The sequence below is a fragment of the Drosophila arizonae genome, chromosome 3, assembly GCF_054131065.1.
Source record: "Drosophila arizonae isolate 15081-1271.41 chromosome 3, UAZ_ARI_1.0, whole genome shotgun sequence".
Classification (NCBI taxonomy): domain Eukaryota; kingdom Metazoa; phylum Arthropoda; class Insecta; order Diptera; family Drosophilidae; genus Drosophila; species Drosophila arizonae.
Window position 1 is genome coordinate 11,925,704 of NC_142923.1, and position 18,631 is coordinate 11,944,334.

Genomic DNA, 18,631 nt, shown 5'->3' on the forward strand with positions numbered 1-18,631 from the left:
CTTTACAAGTTCAATCAACTTTGCAGCGCGGCCAAAAACACAACCGCAGCAATTGATTAATTTATAAATTATTTATTGAAAAACTTTCTGTTTATTTGCCTGAAGCATTAGTCAAAGACGCAGCAGACAACAGAAATGCAAATCGAACGAAATTTATTGAGTCGATAAAGAAATATGATGCGAAGAGAATGTAATTTGTTAATGAATTTGGGCAATGTTTCTTATATAGAATGAGATGCTAACGTTCATGAAAGTCGCCGACTGCGGCTCAAATCATTTGCAGTTTAACTGCGTCTTCCAAGACGACGTCGACAGTGTGCATGTTGATAGCAACTGCATCTGTGTGTAAAAGCTAAACATTTGCACTTCGTCTACTTGTTAGAAACTAAGCAAGAACGAGACTGGCGAATGGGTTGGGACGATTCGGGGCGAAGGCTGGCGGGGGGCTGGTGGCTGGGGGCACTGGCAGCTGCATGGTTTATCGCAGCAGCCAAGCTCCTCCAATATGCACTCGAATGCCCTTCATGCCCCGCTGTTGCTGCCCCTCTTCCTGCTGCGCCGCCCTGCTGCTCTTAGCCCGTCGCTCGCTCGCTCGCTCGCCGTCTTCTCGCTTGAACTGTGTCAATGGCCTTGAAATTGTTTTTGCGCCATGCGCTGCTTAGTTAATGTTCTTGTTTTGTTGTTTCTTTTTTTTTTGTTTTTTTACTTGTTGTTGTTGTTGCTTTGACGAGATTAGTGAAAATAGCGCGCACTCAGCACACGCTTTGTGAGTCGCCCATAAGGAAATGCAATGCCATGTGACCCAATATACATATGAATAATTGTAATAATAATAGAAATAATAATAAGAGTGGCGCCGCGGTACCACGGTGCGTATGATTATGATTATGCTACCAAGTACCAAATGGCACCGCTATCTGAAAAGATCGCTTCCCATTTCAGTTCGAGTGCACATATAGAGCATGTTGAGCGATCATTAGAGGTTCAGGAAGCATCATCAGCTTTTGTGGTTTTTTTTTTGTTGTTTTTTTTTTACATCAATGTCATCGTGCATCTGTAGCGGGCATAGAAAATCGAAACAACAACAACAACAAAGCCAACAAAATACACTGCACGACAAGGTCAAAGTCAGCAACAACCGCACGTATAGAGCGAATGCTGAGCACTTTTTTACCCCTGTTTGTTTTCTTTTTTTTATTATTATTATTATTTAGTTTTTGTTCTGCTGCCGTTGTCTGTGTCATTGCAGGCCATGCACAGATGCTGCTAATGATAATGATACTCACTGCGAGATGAGCGTAGTATATAAACTAATATGTAATTTGTCCATTCTCATTCTCTTATTAAATATGTGAAATGGGTATGTTTTTTTGCAGCAGCCGAGATAACAGAGTTGAAAAAAATTATGATAATTGAGTAAAGAATTTAGGAGTGGAAGAAGCTACATATAAGAATACACAAGTAAAGCTTACGGATAATTGGAATTTTGAATATTACAACTGTCGAATAATATGATACTAAATAAATATATATATTATATTAAATATAGACTTATATACTCTAGTTCTAGTTGCATAATATAATATAGCAATATGAATAATGTAGTTTTCTATTCTAATTATCTCAAAGATCATAAAAAATTTTTACAGCACATATTTATGGAGAAAAAAGTATTCAAGAATACAAATTAAAATAAACTGAAATTGTAAATATTTATGATAATTTATTTTTATTTTTACTTATTTATTTATTTTTATTTGTTAATTTTTATTTATTTATTTATTTTATTTTATTTTATTTTTTTTTTTAAGAACTCGAGCGCTGTGGGATGACATAATGCACAGCTCGCGTACAGCCGGGTGGCAATTATTTAGTGCTGTCAGTTGCATCGTCCCGTTTCGTTTCCATGGCTAACTGCAAATCGGGCGCTGCATTTAGCAGTTCAACTTTGTTGCTTAATGAATCTTTAGTTGGCAGCATCAAGTGAAACTGCATTTTCTTGCAATGTCGCGCTGGCACATTAGTTTTTCACAAACTGACGTAAGGCCAACCAGCAGCAGTAGCAGCAGCAGCAGCAGCAGCAACACGTTAACACTGCGTATGAGTAACGTAATTGATGCTGGTAATTAGCAGCAGCCGGGCAGAGGCTGAGATGTCGATGTTAACGTCTCGGCTGGCTATCGCAAAAATCTTGAAGGCAGCCACCACTTCGAGGTGTTGACAGGCTGAAGTTCAAGTTTTGCCTTCCATAAATTATAAGACCTTATTGCGAGCCCAAAAAAACAACAAACAAAACAAAAACTGAGGCGCATGTAAGTAATATATATACATATATATATTTGATTCTGTTTTCGCTTTTGTTTTTCTGCTTATGTTTTCCTTTTTTTTTCATTTTATTCATCAACATTCTCTTGTCCGCATCTCGTTGGTTTTTCGCATTCGCTTGTCTCGGATTAATCTCTTAATTTTGTGGTCCGTGTTGTTGCACTTGTTATTACTGCTCTGTTAGCAAGTGCTCGAGGGTTCAAAGGTTTGACCCAACTGCCTCGAGACTTTTTAGGGCCCCCGAGCGCTGCTCTCTGTTTCGGCTGCAGCACTTTCAAAGTTTTTAATGGCGGATTTACATTGACCTTAACGCTTCAGTCAGGTGTCAGTTGGGATAAGTGCGTTTGCATGCAACAATTGTGATTAACAGAGAAGCTCAGATTTTGTAGTACTTAGGTGACTGACAGCAGCTGATTATTGATAATTGTTGGCGATAAGGATCGATACACAATAGGGGTTTTTAAAGTGAATGAACTTGCTACATTAAAGTAAAGAGAGGTTACATAGCTGCAGTTGTATTCCTTTATTCATTCATTCGCATTTATTCACTTCTTCGAAATTCCCACAGTATGTCTTTGTGGCACAAAGTATTTTTCTGTTTTTAGCTAAATAGACAAATTTGTAGTTGCAAGAGGTAGAGGTAGAGGTAAACCGCAAGCCCGTTGTGCAACATTTGTGGCAAGCCGGCAATCAGATTTGGTGACGATGTCGATGACGCAGCCAGCCTTGACCCGGTTCTAGATGCTGCTCAATGGCGTTGGCTTAACTTGGCTCTCGTAATGCAGAGCCCGCTGGCTGACTTCTAGCCTCCATTTAAGACGCTCGCTATGGCATTGTCAGCCTCCTCTCAACTTTCCTCCCCCTCCCGCTCCCTCACCCACTGCCCACTCGCTGTCGCAACTATTTCAAAACACAGACAGATTTCAATTAGCATTTCCGCACGTTCGCCTATTTAGTGTTTGCCGTTGTGGATTTAACTTTCATTCGCTTCTCCCGCTTCCTTACCCAGAGCCTAATTAAAAGCGCATCTCTCTCGCCTCTGTATTGACAGTCGCTGAGTTAACACTTTAAGCTCCAGCAGAGACGCCGACGTCAAAGCAGTTGCCGACGCTTCTAACTGTTGCGATGTTGCTGTTGCTGTTGCTGCTGCTGTTGCTGCTGCTGTTGCTGCAGCCCCGCCCCAGTGGCCTGAAAAAGTTTTCAATTAGTAAATTTTCTCATTTGCATTTCAAATGAATTTCGCGCTACTTGAGCTTCAGCTGTGCGCCGCTTAAGTGCTTCCTATTAACATCTTGGCATGGAAATTATCCTTCCAGCTAAATATGAAAAATCACTCTTCAGATGCTTCATTCGTTTGCTCAACAATTAGTTCGAGGCGATTAATGTCGTTTAAATAGCTTAAAGTATGATAGTATGATAATAGGTTTACAAAGAGTTTTATAGGCATAAACAAGAATTATTCATCCTAAGTGGGTTTCCTTTAACCTTTCATCTATTAAATTTTCAAGCAAACTAAAGTCACGCAAAATATATATCTCTATTTCATTTCATACTCACACTTTTTTCATTAAATTAGTTTTTGGGTCCCAGCAGTCGCGACGACTGTCAGAAAATATCTTGAAAATCACCTAAGGGGCTCAAGACGTCTTAGCCTTGCAACGTGATGTGCGTGAAAAAGAAGAATAAATAGCATTGGGCATGCCCCCAGCCTGGACTGAAGAGACGCTGCTAACAGCAAAATATCAGCAAAAAGGGCGCCCCCTAGCGAACAAAAAAAAAAAATAAACATTTTGCAGATATATATATATATATGTATGTACATGTGTGAGAGTATTTCTCACTGAAAGATGCCTTATAATTGAAAGCAAGAAATTGCAAAAAAAAAAAAGAAAGTAAAGAGATAGTTTATGCATGATATCAAAGATTGCTATTATATTATATAGATATAGGAATCTTATCATTTCATCTCTCCATATTCGAAATAGTTGCAAAAAAATATATTTATGTACATGTGTGAGAGTATTTCCAACTGAACGATGCCTTATAGTAAAGCCGAAGAAATTGCAAAAAAGAAATAAATAAAATAAACAAGTAAGAAAGCTCTAGTCGAGACTGCTCGACTACGAGATCCCCTGAACCCTTGGAGTGCTAGCTATTTCAATAATTTTTCGCGTCTTTCAGCTTACACAAGAAACATACACACATACACAAACACATACACACACAAGCACCCACGCATAAACACGCATGGGCTGCAGTGTGCGCTTACTATGAGAACTTAATTGTTTAATAACTTTTTTTGTGGACGTACGATCTTCATGAAACTTTCAGATTATGATTATAACATGAATATGCAATATGTAATTGCCAAAGGACAAGTCTCTAGTATTTGAAATACGCGTGTTACAAAAGTGAGGGTGAGGGGGTGAATTTAGAGGTGGGGGGTAAATTTTAACAAAAACCGAAATTGTATAAATTGCATATAAGCATACATTAAAAATTTGGAGACTCTAGCAATAAAGGTATAGAAGATATAATTTTATAACTGGTTTTCGATAAGGTTTTTCATCGATAAAAAAAGATCGGGATGAGTTATCGAATTTTAATGATAAACTCGATATCCGCGCTGTAATTACGAACATTTTACAAAAAATTTGAAGTCTCTAGCTCTTATATCTTCGGAAATCGACGCGTTCAAACATACGGACAGACGGACAGACGGACAGACGGACAGACAGACAGACGGACAGGGCCAAATCAACTCAGCTCGTCACCCTGATCAAGAATATATATACTTTGTGGGGTCTGCCACGCCTCCTTCTGCCTGTTACATACATTTCAACAAAACCATTATACCCTGATTTCCCATTTTCAATGGGTTCAGGGTATAAAAATAAAAAATAATATTAATATTAATAAAGAAATATTTTATGTATCATATTATTCTATATAAATGTAAGAATCTTATCATTTCATCCCTCATCATTCGATGAGACCCATGCACACCCATTCTGAGTACTCTACCATAATACATATAAATTATAGCAAATAAATCAGCGATAAATTACAAACACAGTCTGCCTCCAGCCCCAGCACCTGAGCACCACAACAACGTCAATAGTTGAGCGCACCAATATTAACAGCTAACCTGTCACACCTCTAGTTGGTCCAATTCGCAGGACATGTCTGGGTATGTGTGTGTGTGAGTGAGCGTTGGTGTGCGTGCGTGCGTGAGCACTCACGCGTATCATTTGACAACGTGTTTATGCTGGAAGCTCAATTTCGCATTGACAGCATCTTCAATGGTGCAAACGAACGAATGGGGAAAAATAGAAAGTGGCAGCAGCTACAAGAAAAGCGCCTAACAAGCACTTTAAGCTGGCGCCCGTGACAAGCTATTCCAAGTGCTTCATTCATGCAGCCCAGCAGACCGTCTCTTTCACATCCCCCACTCTCTCCCTCTCTCTCTCTCTCGTTCTCTCTGTGCCCATCGTTGCCTCGTCCATAGACAGTCAGCCATCATCAAGAGCAGCATTGATGTTGTCATTATACTCATCGACATCCTTGTCATTACGCGGCACATACGAAAAGAGCACGAAAACACTTGTCATTAACACAATCACACACTCAAATACACACAAGCACAATCACAATCATACACCCACACATACCTCAACACGCCTTTAACGTCCGCCTAAGAAACTTGTGACACTTTTTTGTCTGCTGTTGTTGCCGTTGAATACAACCCTTACAAGGATACTTGAACTATTTGACAGTGCTTGTAGCATATGAAAGGACATTGCTGTTATCCTGGCCTAAGGTGCTCGCTTAAATGCCAATACTGTGTATAATTATATATTTGTATACATTGATATTGTTACTAATCCAAACAAGTTATTGGTATATGTATACCATATTATATTTCCACACGAGTTGATTAACTGCAATGCAATGGATTGACTGAAATCACAGACAGCATACTGGCTGGGAGTGAATATAAGACTGATTGACCGATTAATAGCTGACTGATTGACTGATTGATGATTGATTATTTGATTTGCTGTTTGTCTGGTTGCTTGACTGCCAATTCTACGGCCAGATTTGCTTCTAGGAAAGACAACAGAAAGAAGAACAGACTGTTAGCACATTGGCTGATTGACGATATTTTGATTGACGATGCTATTGACTGGCTAACTTGATTAACTTGCTGGTTGAATGATTATTTCATTGATTGAATGCTTGACTGCCAGGATGGCTAACCGACTGATGATTGATTTAGTTTACCAGATTGACATATTGACTGATGACTATCTGTCTGATTGTCGGATAAACTAACTAACTAATTTATTCACTTGCTGATTGATTGATTGGCCCACTGATTGTGAAACTGACGGGCAAATATTATTTTAGATTCCTAAAAACTGACTAATTAAGAGATAACTGACTGACTGACTGATTGATTGGCTAACTTACTGACTTGCTAACTGACAAATGTCTGGCAGATTGAATGACTGCCTGAATTATTTACTAATTGACTGATTCAATGCTAAATGACTGATTGATTGACTGACTTTTAGTCAGCCTTTTTGACCCATTTTACCTATTGACTAATAACTGACAAATAGTCTGATTTAGAGACTGATTGACTAGCTAGCAATTTGACTGACTGCTAAGCGGATTGACTAACTAATAGTATTTAATTTAGTTGGCTGCCTTTCTGACTTTTTAAGCTCAACTAATACGCCATAAAGTTCTGATACACATTTGCAACACTTTTAACTCGAAGTCCATTTTCCTGTGTCTACATTCGCTGGCGGCTATATTTTTTGCTCCTCCTTATCGAGTAATTCACAATTGTACATAGCTGGCCACAATAAATCAAACATTCAACTGTTTTGTCGTCGGGGGCTAGCTAACCACACGAAAATACTAAATCACTTTTGGATGATGGTCAACAAGCAGGTAAAACAACCACAGGAGCACGAAACAGAAGAACAAATAAAGAAATACAAATAAAAAACAAACAATTGTCGAATATATCACAAGGATACAAATTGCAAAGCCGCACAATGAAACGGGTCAGGATATATGAATGTAGAACATTTATATTTCTTTTTTCACATGTCTTCTATTCAACAACAAAATTCTTTATGTTGTTTTTGCTCTTGTTGCTGCCTTTGGCACACTCGTAACGTATACGCAGCGTATTGCAGATGCTTGCCACAGCTGGAACATTCGAACGAACATCAAATATCAAATAATTGTTTGCCATTTAGCAATGTGCATTTTGAATGGCTGCCAAAAAAAAAAAAAAAAACCAAAAGAACAACAACAACAAAACACAAACAAAATAGATGCAACGGCCATTTGTTTACACAGACAAACGAAAAAGCAGCAGCAAAAAGATTCCAAAGACATATGCATGCAGATGCTTGTAAACTTAGACATAAAAAATAAGTTTAGAAAAAGGCAGCGGGCGTATAAGAACAACTACATAAATACCCTCTAGGGAAGTGGTAATTTGAGATAAACATCTTCAACACCTACTAATACCCAGTTAAGCTCCAAATGTTTCTTTTGGAATCAAATCTTCTAATACATTTTTTTTTTGATCATTATTTTATTCTGAAAAGTAATTTTGTAATATTTAGTTTTCATCTTGTAATATTGAATATTTATGACTTTTTATTTATTTATTTTTTTTTTATATCTTTTTTATTCTAAAAGTAATTAGAAAATATTGTTTTTATACATCAATAAATATTGTAATTTATCCTGAATTTCTACAATTTGTATTAAATTTCCTATTCTGAGAAACTCTCATAACTATTAATTCCAAATAAACAACATCTATTCTAAGAAAGTTGCTCAAACTCTAAGTCTATGTAAGCACATAATAAACATTTCCTACTCAAGCAGCTTTACTGAAATCCTCCCCAATCATAAATAGCTCACCCTTGTTTACAGGGTAAAATGGAATTGCAATTGAAATAAATGAATGTTCTAATCGAGGAACAAAAGAGCTCGCCATGTGGCAAACAGAATGCAAACTGCAAATCATTTGTTTTTTTGGCTTAATAATGGTGGAAAGACCCTCGAAATCTCTGTCACAGCGATTTCAGCGCTTAGATTTAGTATGTCCAAAAAGAAGATTTATAAATAGGGCAGCTGCTGTTGGCCCCCAGTCAACTTCATGGTCAATAGCATCGTCATTGCGATCAGTTTATAGCAGCCATCATTGAAATGATTGATGCGACAATGTCGTTTATAGCCATCTTTTTTTTCGGCCAGGTATGTACGGAAATTGCAATTGGACTAGCAACATCAGCTGTCTATTGGGCAGCTAATTTACACGCAATTTTCACGTGCCAAAAAACACACAGAGAAGCAAAAGAAGAAGACGAAAAATGCTACGCCAGCTCAGGCAGCAGGCAAATGGTACTCCAGGGAAAATTAAAACTTTCTACGCAATTTGACGCACGCTAATCGGGCCGGCGTCAGCCGAGCTTAAGGTCCAGAACTGTTAACTGCGCAGTGCTTTAACAGCGGCTGTTAAGCTGAGAAGAGCAGAGCAGAGCAGAGCCGAGCAGCAAGCGTAGCAAAGAGCGCAGAAAAGTGAAGAGAGTCATAGCGTGTCGGCTGCTGTTAATCTGCCCTCTCTTAATAGCTGTAGATGCTATGTTAAAGTGCTCGGCTTAGCTTAGCAGCTGTCAGCGAATTAAGCAGCTCTTTTGGCATTGACTAAAGCTGTTAGGCTGGCACGCACAACCCTAAGCATTGCCCTGAGGGGTAAATTGACTCATCTGGCAGTTACATTAAATGTGCGTTGGCCTTTTTTTGGTCGGCAGTAAAAACGTGGCCAATGCCAAGGAAAATTTAACAATGCGGCAAAATAAAAATAAAAGCCAAACAAATTGTGCATGAAATGATGCCAGGACGACCATTGCAGCCATCGACTTTCCTTCAAGTCAGCCTATGGAAAAATATATTCGAAGTTTGCACAAATGAAAATTGTGACAGAAAATTGAATTACCCCAAGCAGAGGCAACAACAACAGCAACAACAACAATGACATGGCCGACGGCTACCACAGTGAAAACAAAACAATAAAACCGAGAATAAAAGTTGAAAGTGTGCCCCTGAAACGAATATGTTGACAAGGCCGGTAAAGCAAAAAACCAGAATAAGAAAAAAAAAATAAAAAAAAAATAAATAAAATAAGCGCCAACAAAGTCAAATGAAAATCATCAGACCCATAGGGCAGCTCCAGCTCCAATTGCTCTGTCTCTTGCCGCTGTGCCTGCCCCTGCTCCAGTCCCAGCCTCAGCCCCAGTCAGCCGCTTGTTGCCACATTAGCCACGCCACGCTGTGTCCCCTAATGAGCATGCCAGACATATGCCATGGGCCATGTACTACCTACATAATCCACCCCCGCCTCCGACATGGACGCCGACACGCTCTTCTTTTATTCCTCTATCGAGGCAAAGATCTTTGGACGAACATTCTTGAAAACAGAGAGACAGAAAGAAAATAAAATCAGCCCACTTTGGGGGTTGTCTCTGCCCGAGTTGCGACGACCCATGGCATATGCTTCTTCGACAGTTGCTGCTGCGGCTGCTGCTGCTGCCATATGAAAGTGTTTTTATTGCTGAATTCCATAAAAGGCACTAGCCATAAGAATGCGATTTTTAGCATTGCGGCAGATGGTCAGCTCAACTAAAAACTTACTGAAAACAAGAAAAACATTTTAATTTGGGCAAACTACTGGATGAACAAGGGGTTGAAAGCGAAAGTAATAAAAGTTGGTTTGAGATTACGCAAGAAAATATAAAATTAAAATCTAAATGTGAAACATAAAAAAAAAAATAAATAAATAATAAAAAAAAAAAAATATATATATATATATATATATATATATAGATATATATATATATATATATATATATATATATATATATATATATATATATATATATATATATATATAAATTTATTTATTTTTATTTATTTATTTTTTTTATATATATATTTTTTTTTTTTAATTTTTTTTTCACATTTAATTTTTAATTTTATATTTTCTTGCGTAATCTCAAAACATTATGTATGTTAGTCAAAAAACATATTAGCTCAATATCAATAGATAAGTTGAGAGCAAGTTTAGCGCGTTTCAATACTTGCTTGACACAGTGTATGCATATAAATATTGAATGAACTTGAAATATTACTGGCCTGAACATACTTTATGACTCACTGTAATCCATTACTTAAAGAAAAAACAATCAGCTTATAACCTACATACATACATATATACAGCATTTGATATCTTCTAATTAAAAAATCTGGTCACGTCGCAACTGTATCACTAGGGAAACTTGAAGTAATCAATTCTCAGTGCACAACTAGTAGTTGCTCTCCGGAAGTTTTCAGAGAATCAGGGAACACTGCTTCACGAAGACAATGCCAGCTCTCACGTGTCGGCTCACACACGAGAGTCTTCGAGCACTCAACAGATCGAATTAATGGGTCATCCGCACTACAGTTAGCTTTTCTGTTTATTCCCGAACATCAAGAATAAAATGGGAGCTCTATGGCTCTCAGCGCATAAAAAGCTTTTAAAGCCGTTGAACAACTCGTTTTAGTGTTAGCCACTTCTGGGTAACAAAAGTGCATTGAAAAGCAGTTAAGGCAAATGTGATTCTAAGCTGAATATTTTAGTTAAAGCAAAAGGACATATACGAAGCTTTTCTACAGTTTCTCTATGCTAAGCCGAAACCCGAAAATGATATTGACAGAATATATATGTATTTGTTTTTAATATTTTATATATACATATATATATTTTTTTTTTTTTTTGCTTTTTATTTTAAAATTTTCCTACATTTCATTGTTCTTTTAGAATAAATGAATAATTTTAAAGTGTTGCATATTTTTTTTAGTTTTTTTAAATATTTCTTTAAGTAATACTTAAACCCTTTTTTTTATTTTTATTTTATTTTTATTTTTTTTGACAGCTGTACAAAAAGTATATAAATAACTTCAATGAACTATTTAAAAATTAAAAAAAAATAAAATAAAATAAAATAAAATAAAAAAAATATATATATATATTTATATATATATATATATATATATATATATATATATACATATATATATATATATACATATATATCAAAATATTTTAATAAAATATAGAATATTCAAATATATTTATACATACATAAGTGTAGATATACATATATATTAAAGTAATATCTGTTCAGTTGTGTTTCAGTTTTAATGTTTCCCCCTGACACATTTAAAAGAACCATTAAACATTAAACATTCAAATGTATTTGGTCCGAAATGTTTTCCGCAGAAACTGTTTCACTTGTTGATGCGAGTGCATATTACGTATACGCATTGCAAATTTTCGCATTTCGCATAATTCGAATTTACATGTGCGCTTAGCTTGCCAAAAAAAAACAATATATATATGTGTATATCACAGAGGGAAAACAAGAACAAATGGTGGGGAAAGAAGTGAAATAGAAGCAAAAACAAACTTTGCGCGAAGCATTTTTCACTCGCTGGGTTTCCATTTCAAGTATTCCGTCGACGTTCTTCAAAAGATGTCTAAACAAAATGCTAAAGAGATTTCTTTTCGCTTTGGCTAGGATGCATGTTGAGACTGCCATACACACACATAGATATAAATGCTTTTGCGCTGACGTCAGCGAGGCGCACATGAGCTATGCGAGAACGTCAGTCTGACTGACTGTCCGCCTGTCCGCCCGTCTGTCTGTCAGTCGGTTAGTCATTCAGTCGGGGAGTCACTGAGTCAGCTTTCAGAGCAGAGAGCACGGCGCGCATTAACAAAAGTTCGCATTGCATTGTGCTGAGCTACCGGACTGCAACGCGCTAGTTGCGAACTTGACGGCTGCTGTTGCAGTTTTGCTTGATTTGCACCAAATTAAGTTGGCCCCCATCCATCCGGCCAGTAGACCATGTAGACCCAATAACCAGCCGCCCGCCCCAGTTCTGTGCCGTCTGGCTGTCGGACGGTCTGCACCACTGGCGGCTGCCCAAAAATGCAATAAAATTAAATGCTTTTATGTAAAAACTTTATGACTTTGTGTTTATGCTCGCTACACGCTCAACGCTCCGACGCTGTCTCGGCCAAACACCGCCCTCTGCCACGCCCTGGACCCATAATGTCTTCTTCGTCCTCTTCTTCTTCTTCTTCTACAACTTTGTTGGACTTTAGCTTGGCCTGCTTTAGTTTCTCGCCTCTGACAGCCGCTGCTGCTGCTGCTGCTATTATGACTGCCGCCTCGCATGTGTTGACAGTAATTAATTTAACTGGCGAAAATGAAATTTATATGGCCAACAGCACATATTGGCCCGCACTTTGTCGCTGCAATTTGTCCAAATGTTGCACAAAGTTCAAAAATGTTCTGCTGCTGCCTTAAGTAGCCAACTTACTAAGTAGGTAAGTAGCTGTCTGAGCTGATGAAAATTGATGGAAATTGAGTAAACAACTGAAAGCAAAGGCGAAAACTAAAAGAGCTTAAATGCCATATATAGGACAGGCAAGCATACACTTTTCAAATTATATTAAAAATGTTTTCAAGTATCACAAACAAAAGTACTTAAGAAGCCTTTGGCATGGAATTTGAGCTTAGGTAAATCATACCTTTAGGCATATTCTGTAATATTAAATATAAAATAAATATTATATATATTTTATATATATAAATATATAATTATTTTCTAATTGATACGCCCTATTAACGAGCCATATAATTGCTAGTTCTATTAGTTATGGTTGCAAAACTTATTGATCCCAGCTCTATAATTATGCATTATATTATAGTATTTAAGCTATTTATAAAGCTCCCATTAGCCACGCTCTCAATGGGCGGAATATTCAATATATAATTGAAGTCACCTGAAGCCTTAATTTTAGCTCTAGAGTGAAGTTATTCCAAGTCCATATTACAACAAACATTTTGCGTGGATTTTTCCTATATTATTATACGAACTCAATAAATTTCGCTGTTTTTATCCTCTTATATTACACTTAAATGACTTGAAATTTTGCAAAATATTCCCTTCGTTTCCTTTTCTTTGCAGCGAAAAATCTCAAGTATTTAATAGAACACAACACCTCTGACCACTTGATGGTATGCCATGCTTGAAAACTTCGTCGCTCCACAAATTTGTCAAGTAAAAACAAAAAAGGAAAAAAGCGAAAAGCAAATAAACAAACGGCAATTAGCTTATAATATCGCTGAGAAACTTGGCAAAACAGTCGTAAAAGTGCTATGAGAAACAGCCTCGGCCAAATGAAGCTGAAAAGTGCAATAATTTGTGTCTTTTTATCTGCAGCAAAGTTGGCGAACAGCATCAACAGGAAAAGTCAACAACAGTAATTATAAATTGTTTTTTCGTTCTATAATAGCAAACAAATATTTAATTACAGAACTGTCACAATCTGCAGCAGAGACAGAGTTTTGCCAATTTCAATTCCATTTCAGTTAACTGAAATTTCCCAGTCAATAAACTAGAGAGTGAAACTTTCGATCTTGCTGAGCTTGCAGATATATGCAGGACTAGCGTAAGCAAAGGTTCCAAAAATATATCATCTGTATCCGTTGCTCCATCTCTATTAATTCCAGAGAAGATAAAGACAAAGCTAACATTAAAAGCTATATTAAAATAAAAGTAAATATTTAATTATATTAAAAAAAAAAAATAGGAATGTATAAAAACATAATAAATATAAAACTTTATTCTGGCATTGATTACAAAGGCAGCTTCCATTACCACGACTCGTCTATTCCTTTTCTGAAAATATTATTTTCATATCATCAAACGGCCCAGAGGCTTGGCGCCATCTAACAACAACAGACTTTGTAATGAATTGGCAATAAGACAGGAAAAAACGCGTACTGAAGAATGAATTTTGCCATAGATAATCTAGCTGAATCGATGCTTAGCACACACAAATATTCACTTGATGACACGCTCAAAGATATGCAGCAAAACTGCGAACGTCAGATGGCGAAGCATGGCGCATGGGGTAGGGGACATGGAGCATGCAGCTTGTGGCATTAAGTCATTTAAAGCAAAAAACACACTGGACAGAGGCCAGGACCAGAGGCCAGAGAGCAATGAGTGGCACGACTCGTTGCGATAGGTTTGCACAGCATACAGCGCACATCCGCTGCCATAGAACAGCAACAGCAACAGCAACAATAACAACAACAACGTCTAAAGGTTGTAAACAAAAAGTTTGCGCTTCATAGCACAAATTGAATAAATCATCAAATGTCGAGCGATTTGAAAGACATATCTAGGGAAAGATTACGTGCATTATTGTTGGGCGAAATTGCCCAAAGAAAAACGTCCAATAAACAACGAGTAGAAGAACCAAAATGGCTAAAAACTAGCAAGATAAGAGCATATATAACTAGCTAAAAATCAGCCAGAAATTTAGATACGTCTTGTTGCACTACGACTGAAACTGTGTGAGCTACTGTTTAGAGAGACTCAAATAGAATTTAATTGGAGTCATACAAAAAGTTTTAAGAGAGACTTAGCTAGGTGTTAATCAATTATATAAGAAACAAATTGTAAATGAAGTAAGAGTACGGTACAGAAACACGTTTGTCTTTCCTTAGGAAAGCCCTAAGGAGCCAATGAAGGATCAAAAGAAAGAGGACATACACATGTAAACGTACTGCTGAAGAGAATATAATACATATTATTATAATTGGTGGCCGAAACCTCAACTAGAGAATCTAATACAATATATGTATGTATAAATATATAAGGTTTCTTCTCCAGAAGCAGAAGAGACGAAGCATAAAAGGAAGTAAGACTGATTGAATTTTGAGTTCCCAACCTAAACTCCCACCCCCAATGAGTTATGCTCTAGCTAGTGGGAGAGAAATCAAAAATTGAATAATATTTATTTAGAATAATGTAATAATTGAGCAGTCGCAAATAATATTTACGATTATTATTGATTATTTGTATGTATGTATATAATACTTTTATTTATATTATAGAACAGTCTGGGTAATCATAAATAAAAACCTTTGCAGAAATTTGACACTTGGAATATGTAATAAAATAAATAAACATTTTTTCAGAATGTGAGAGGAGTATATTGGGCTTGTGTAACGCCCGCCTTGCTGTCTCTCTATTTGATTATTAATATGCACGCAAACCGTGCCGATGCAATGGAAACTAGAGAAATTTAATTGGATATTTGGTCTATTAAATGCAAAATATTATATCTGATATTGAAGAAAGGTTGTAACATATGTATATATAGTAAAACCACGACTATATCTGTATAGTGTCGTTTTTTGTGAGCGAGGCAATATATATAGGCTGAAACTTTTACAGTATGGAGCCTTTGCTTGAGTTCCTGGTGAAAGCCATATTATCATAGTTCGATTTTCTCTAATTGATTGGTAATAAAAGAAAAAGTTATGTCTCATCAGATGTCTTGAAAAACGTGTTCTCAAGCAGTTGAAAAATTACAGCTGCAAAATTGACTCCCTCTTGAAAACTGCAACATGAGCTTATCAAAGTTTTTATTGGCAATGCACGAGTACGACGCAGTTGGTTGCAACAGGCATACTTATATGCAACTGCTTTCATGGAATCGTTGCAACACTTCAACTGTTCAGTTCTAACAGAAACTTCACTCAGGCAAGATGTGCGCCTACAAAGTGTACGAAATATTTCTAATTCAGATAATGTATTTTATTTCATTTATATTTCTTACTTCATTTGCTTAGCTACATGGTGCTCATGGTGCTCGGTCTAGGGGTCCTAATAGTGGAAGCATATGAGGCCAGTGATGTCGTAAATGCCACTCTCTATGTAGACCAATGCCCGTACATTCAAATGGAAGAGAATGCTCCCAAGCATAGGCTGTTGGGTGTGTGGTACGCCTATGCAACAACTCCGCTGCCCTTTCAGCAATATCAGCGTAGATGTGCCTCGTACAATGTGAGGAACTCACGTGAGTATATGGAAGCGATGAAGTGTGCGCGATCGGACAACTGACATATGTTCTTGGTACAGCCTACTTTAAGACCAATATTCTCTATTATGACAAAAAAAATGCTCAGGTTGTCGTCACATATTCATGCAAATACAATCAAGCTATCCAGAAGTATGTAAGTAAGTAGTTCAACATCTATCTATTCTTGCTGAATCGAATAATATATTTAACTATTTTTTAGGGACCCTTCGAATACTGACACGCACGCGCACCCCTGACAGCGAACTGATTGTAGACACCAACGAGTATTTGATAAGTCGAGGATTTAATGTCAGAATACTGACATGGCTAAGAGCAAACGCCTTTTGCTTTGAATGGTATGAGCTAAGATTTGAAACGGAACGACAGCCGATGTCCTATCAGGCGCCATTCAATATGCTCGGCCCATTGGGACGCTAGAGACTCGAATTGATCGCATAAATGTTCAATTATTGTAACATAATTTGCCGTACATATGTTAGCCATTGAATCACTGATTAAAATGAGGAAATCGTATAATGGCCGAGGCCAAACTTAATTAGGATTCTCGACCGCCAAAATCAATTACGTCGACAGTATCGGCCGTTGATCATGTGCTTCACGCACATATGGCTTGGTCCACATCCTGGCATCCTGGCATCCTGGCGATGAACGATACCATGAACTACACCCAGTTCCTGCTCCTGCCACTGCTCCGTCTCCTGTGTTCGTGTGTTTGCAGTTACGCAAAAACTTTCCATGAGCCCAAAATTATCTTTAGTTTGTGTGTTTTCTTTTTGTATTTTCCTTTTTTTTTTTTTTTTTTTTTGTTATTGTGCGGCTTCCTTAGGCCAAATTGCTTGGCCGCACAAATTGGCTTTCGCCTCGGGCTCTGGCAATAAAATCAAACTCACGCAGGCGTATGCGTAACGCACAATTATCCCTCATTGAGTGGGTGTGTCTGCACTCGAAGGGATAACAGTCAGAGTCCCTTAATAATTGTCATTGTCAAGTGGATTCTGTGGATTCTCTGAAGAAGTCCTCTCCGCACCTCATGCTCCCCAATTTTCCAACTGCTCGACTTCTCGGCTCCTCCAACAATAACATAAACTGTCCTTCAGAATCAATTTACTTTCAATTGTTGCCGAATTGTATTGCTAATTGTTGGCATTAAATTGAGCTAACTGAGTATTGTCGAATTTAAGTCACGCTCTATATCAACAAACGATACTTGAGTTTCCTAATGGTATAATAATATGAGGATTGCCATAGGTACAACATAAAACGAGAATAAGTAATAGAAACAGCAGTTGCTTAATGATGGATAGGAAAATTTCTTATTTAGCGACAAAATTTATAGGAAAGCAAGCAGCTGAAAATTTAAGATAATAAATTTAAGTATATATCCGAAATTGAGGGAAGTGATCTAATATAGTAACATGATAGTTCATAGGACAAAATATAATAGGAATAAATGCAGATGTTCAGATACAAAATTAACTTTACAAAAGCTATTAAAACTATATTCAGGGGCACAGATATGGATGATCTAATGCAATACGTCTATGCATTACGGCTTCGACTTCACTCTGATATTTATTTATTTATTTATATTTTACTGAATTGCACCATATTTTGTTAGCTTGCAAAATTGCTCACACTTTAAATTAACTTAACGCTATTTTTAAAACACTTACAATACATATGTATATTATTATTATTATTTATTAATTTTGTAGAGCTAAATGCAATGTTTAACCACAAATCAATGCAACCAGAACAACGTCTGTGTGTGTTTGTGGCTACGAACGTAAATGGTAAACGTTTTCATAGTCGTATTATTCTCGTTGTAGTTGATGTTGTTGTTGCTCTTCTCTTTCGGCCTGCTGCCATTCAATTTAATCTGTTTGTTTTGCATTGCTTTCGTCGTTGCTGTTGTTGCTGTTGTTGATGTTGTTGTCGCTGCTGCTAATGTGCTGGGGTCGCCATTGTAACAATTTTATGGTTAGTACGTTTTGTTTCAAACGATTTACTTGTTAACATACGCCACAGTGTAACGAATAAGAAAATACCCTGACATTTTGAGAGAGCTCTATTCATTTATCTATATATCATTAAGATGCATTATAGTGCATATATGCATGTATAGCTATACTAGCTTCTCTGAACTGAAACCCTTTCAATTTTGATTAAATGGCTGCGTTTATTGGACACTATTTTTATGTTATTAATTTTTAATTTCGTTCAGAATTCAAATGAAGTTTCATATGTCAGAATCTGCAT

General features: G+C 36.9%; 1 protein-coding gene across 2 annotated transcripts; it reads left to right on the forward strand.

Moving 5' to 3' along the window:
- The first annotated feature begins 1,873 nt into the window (after nt 1–1,873).
- On the forward strand, nt 1,874–16,888 carry LOC108609903 (uncharacterized). Of its 2 annotated transcripts, XM_089464035.1 has the most exons (6): nt 1,874–2,312; nt 13,441–13,735; nt 13,790–16,054; nt 16,122–16,348; nt 16,411–16,509; nt 16,572–16,888. In XM_089464035.1, exons 3-6 carry the CDS (start codon nt 16,038–16,040, stop codon nt 16,787–16,789), a joined length of 561 nt encoding a protein of 186 aa, XP_089320161.1. In that variant the 5' UTR covers nt 1,874–2,312; nt 13,441–13,735; nt 13,790–16,037; the 3' UTR covers nt 16,790–16,888. The 2 variants fall into 2 exon arrangements, with proteins under 2 accessions (XP_089320161.1, XP_017857170.1); XM_018001681.2 differs by having other exon boundaries at nt 13,441–16,054.
- Nucleotides 16,889–18,631: the final 1,743 nt, after the last annotated feature.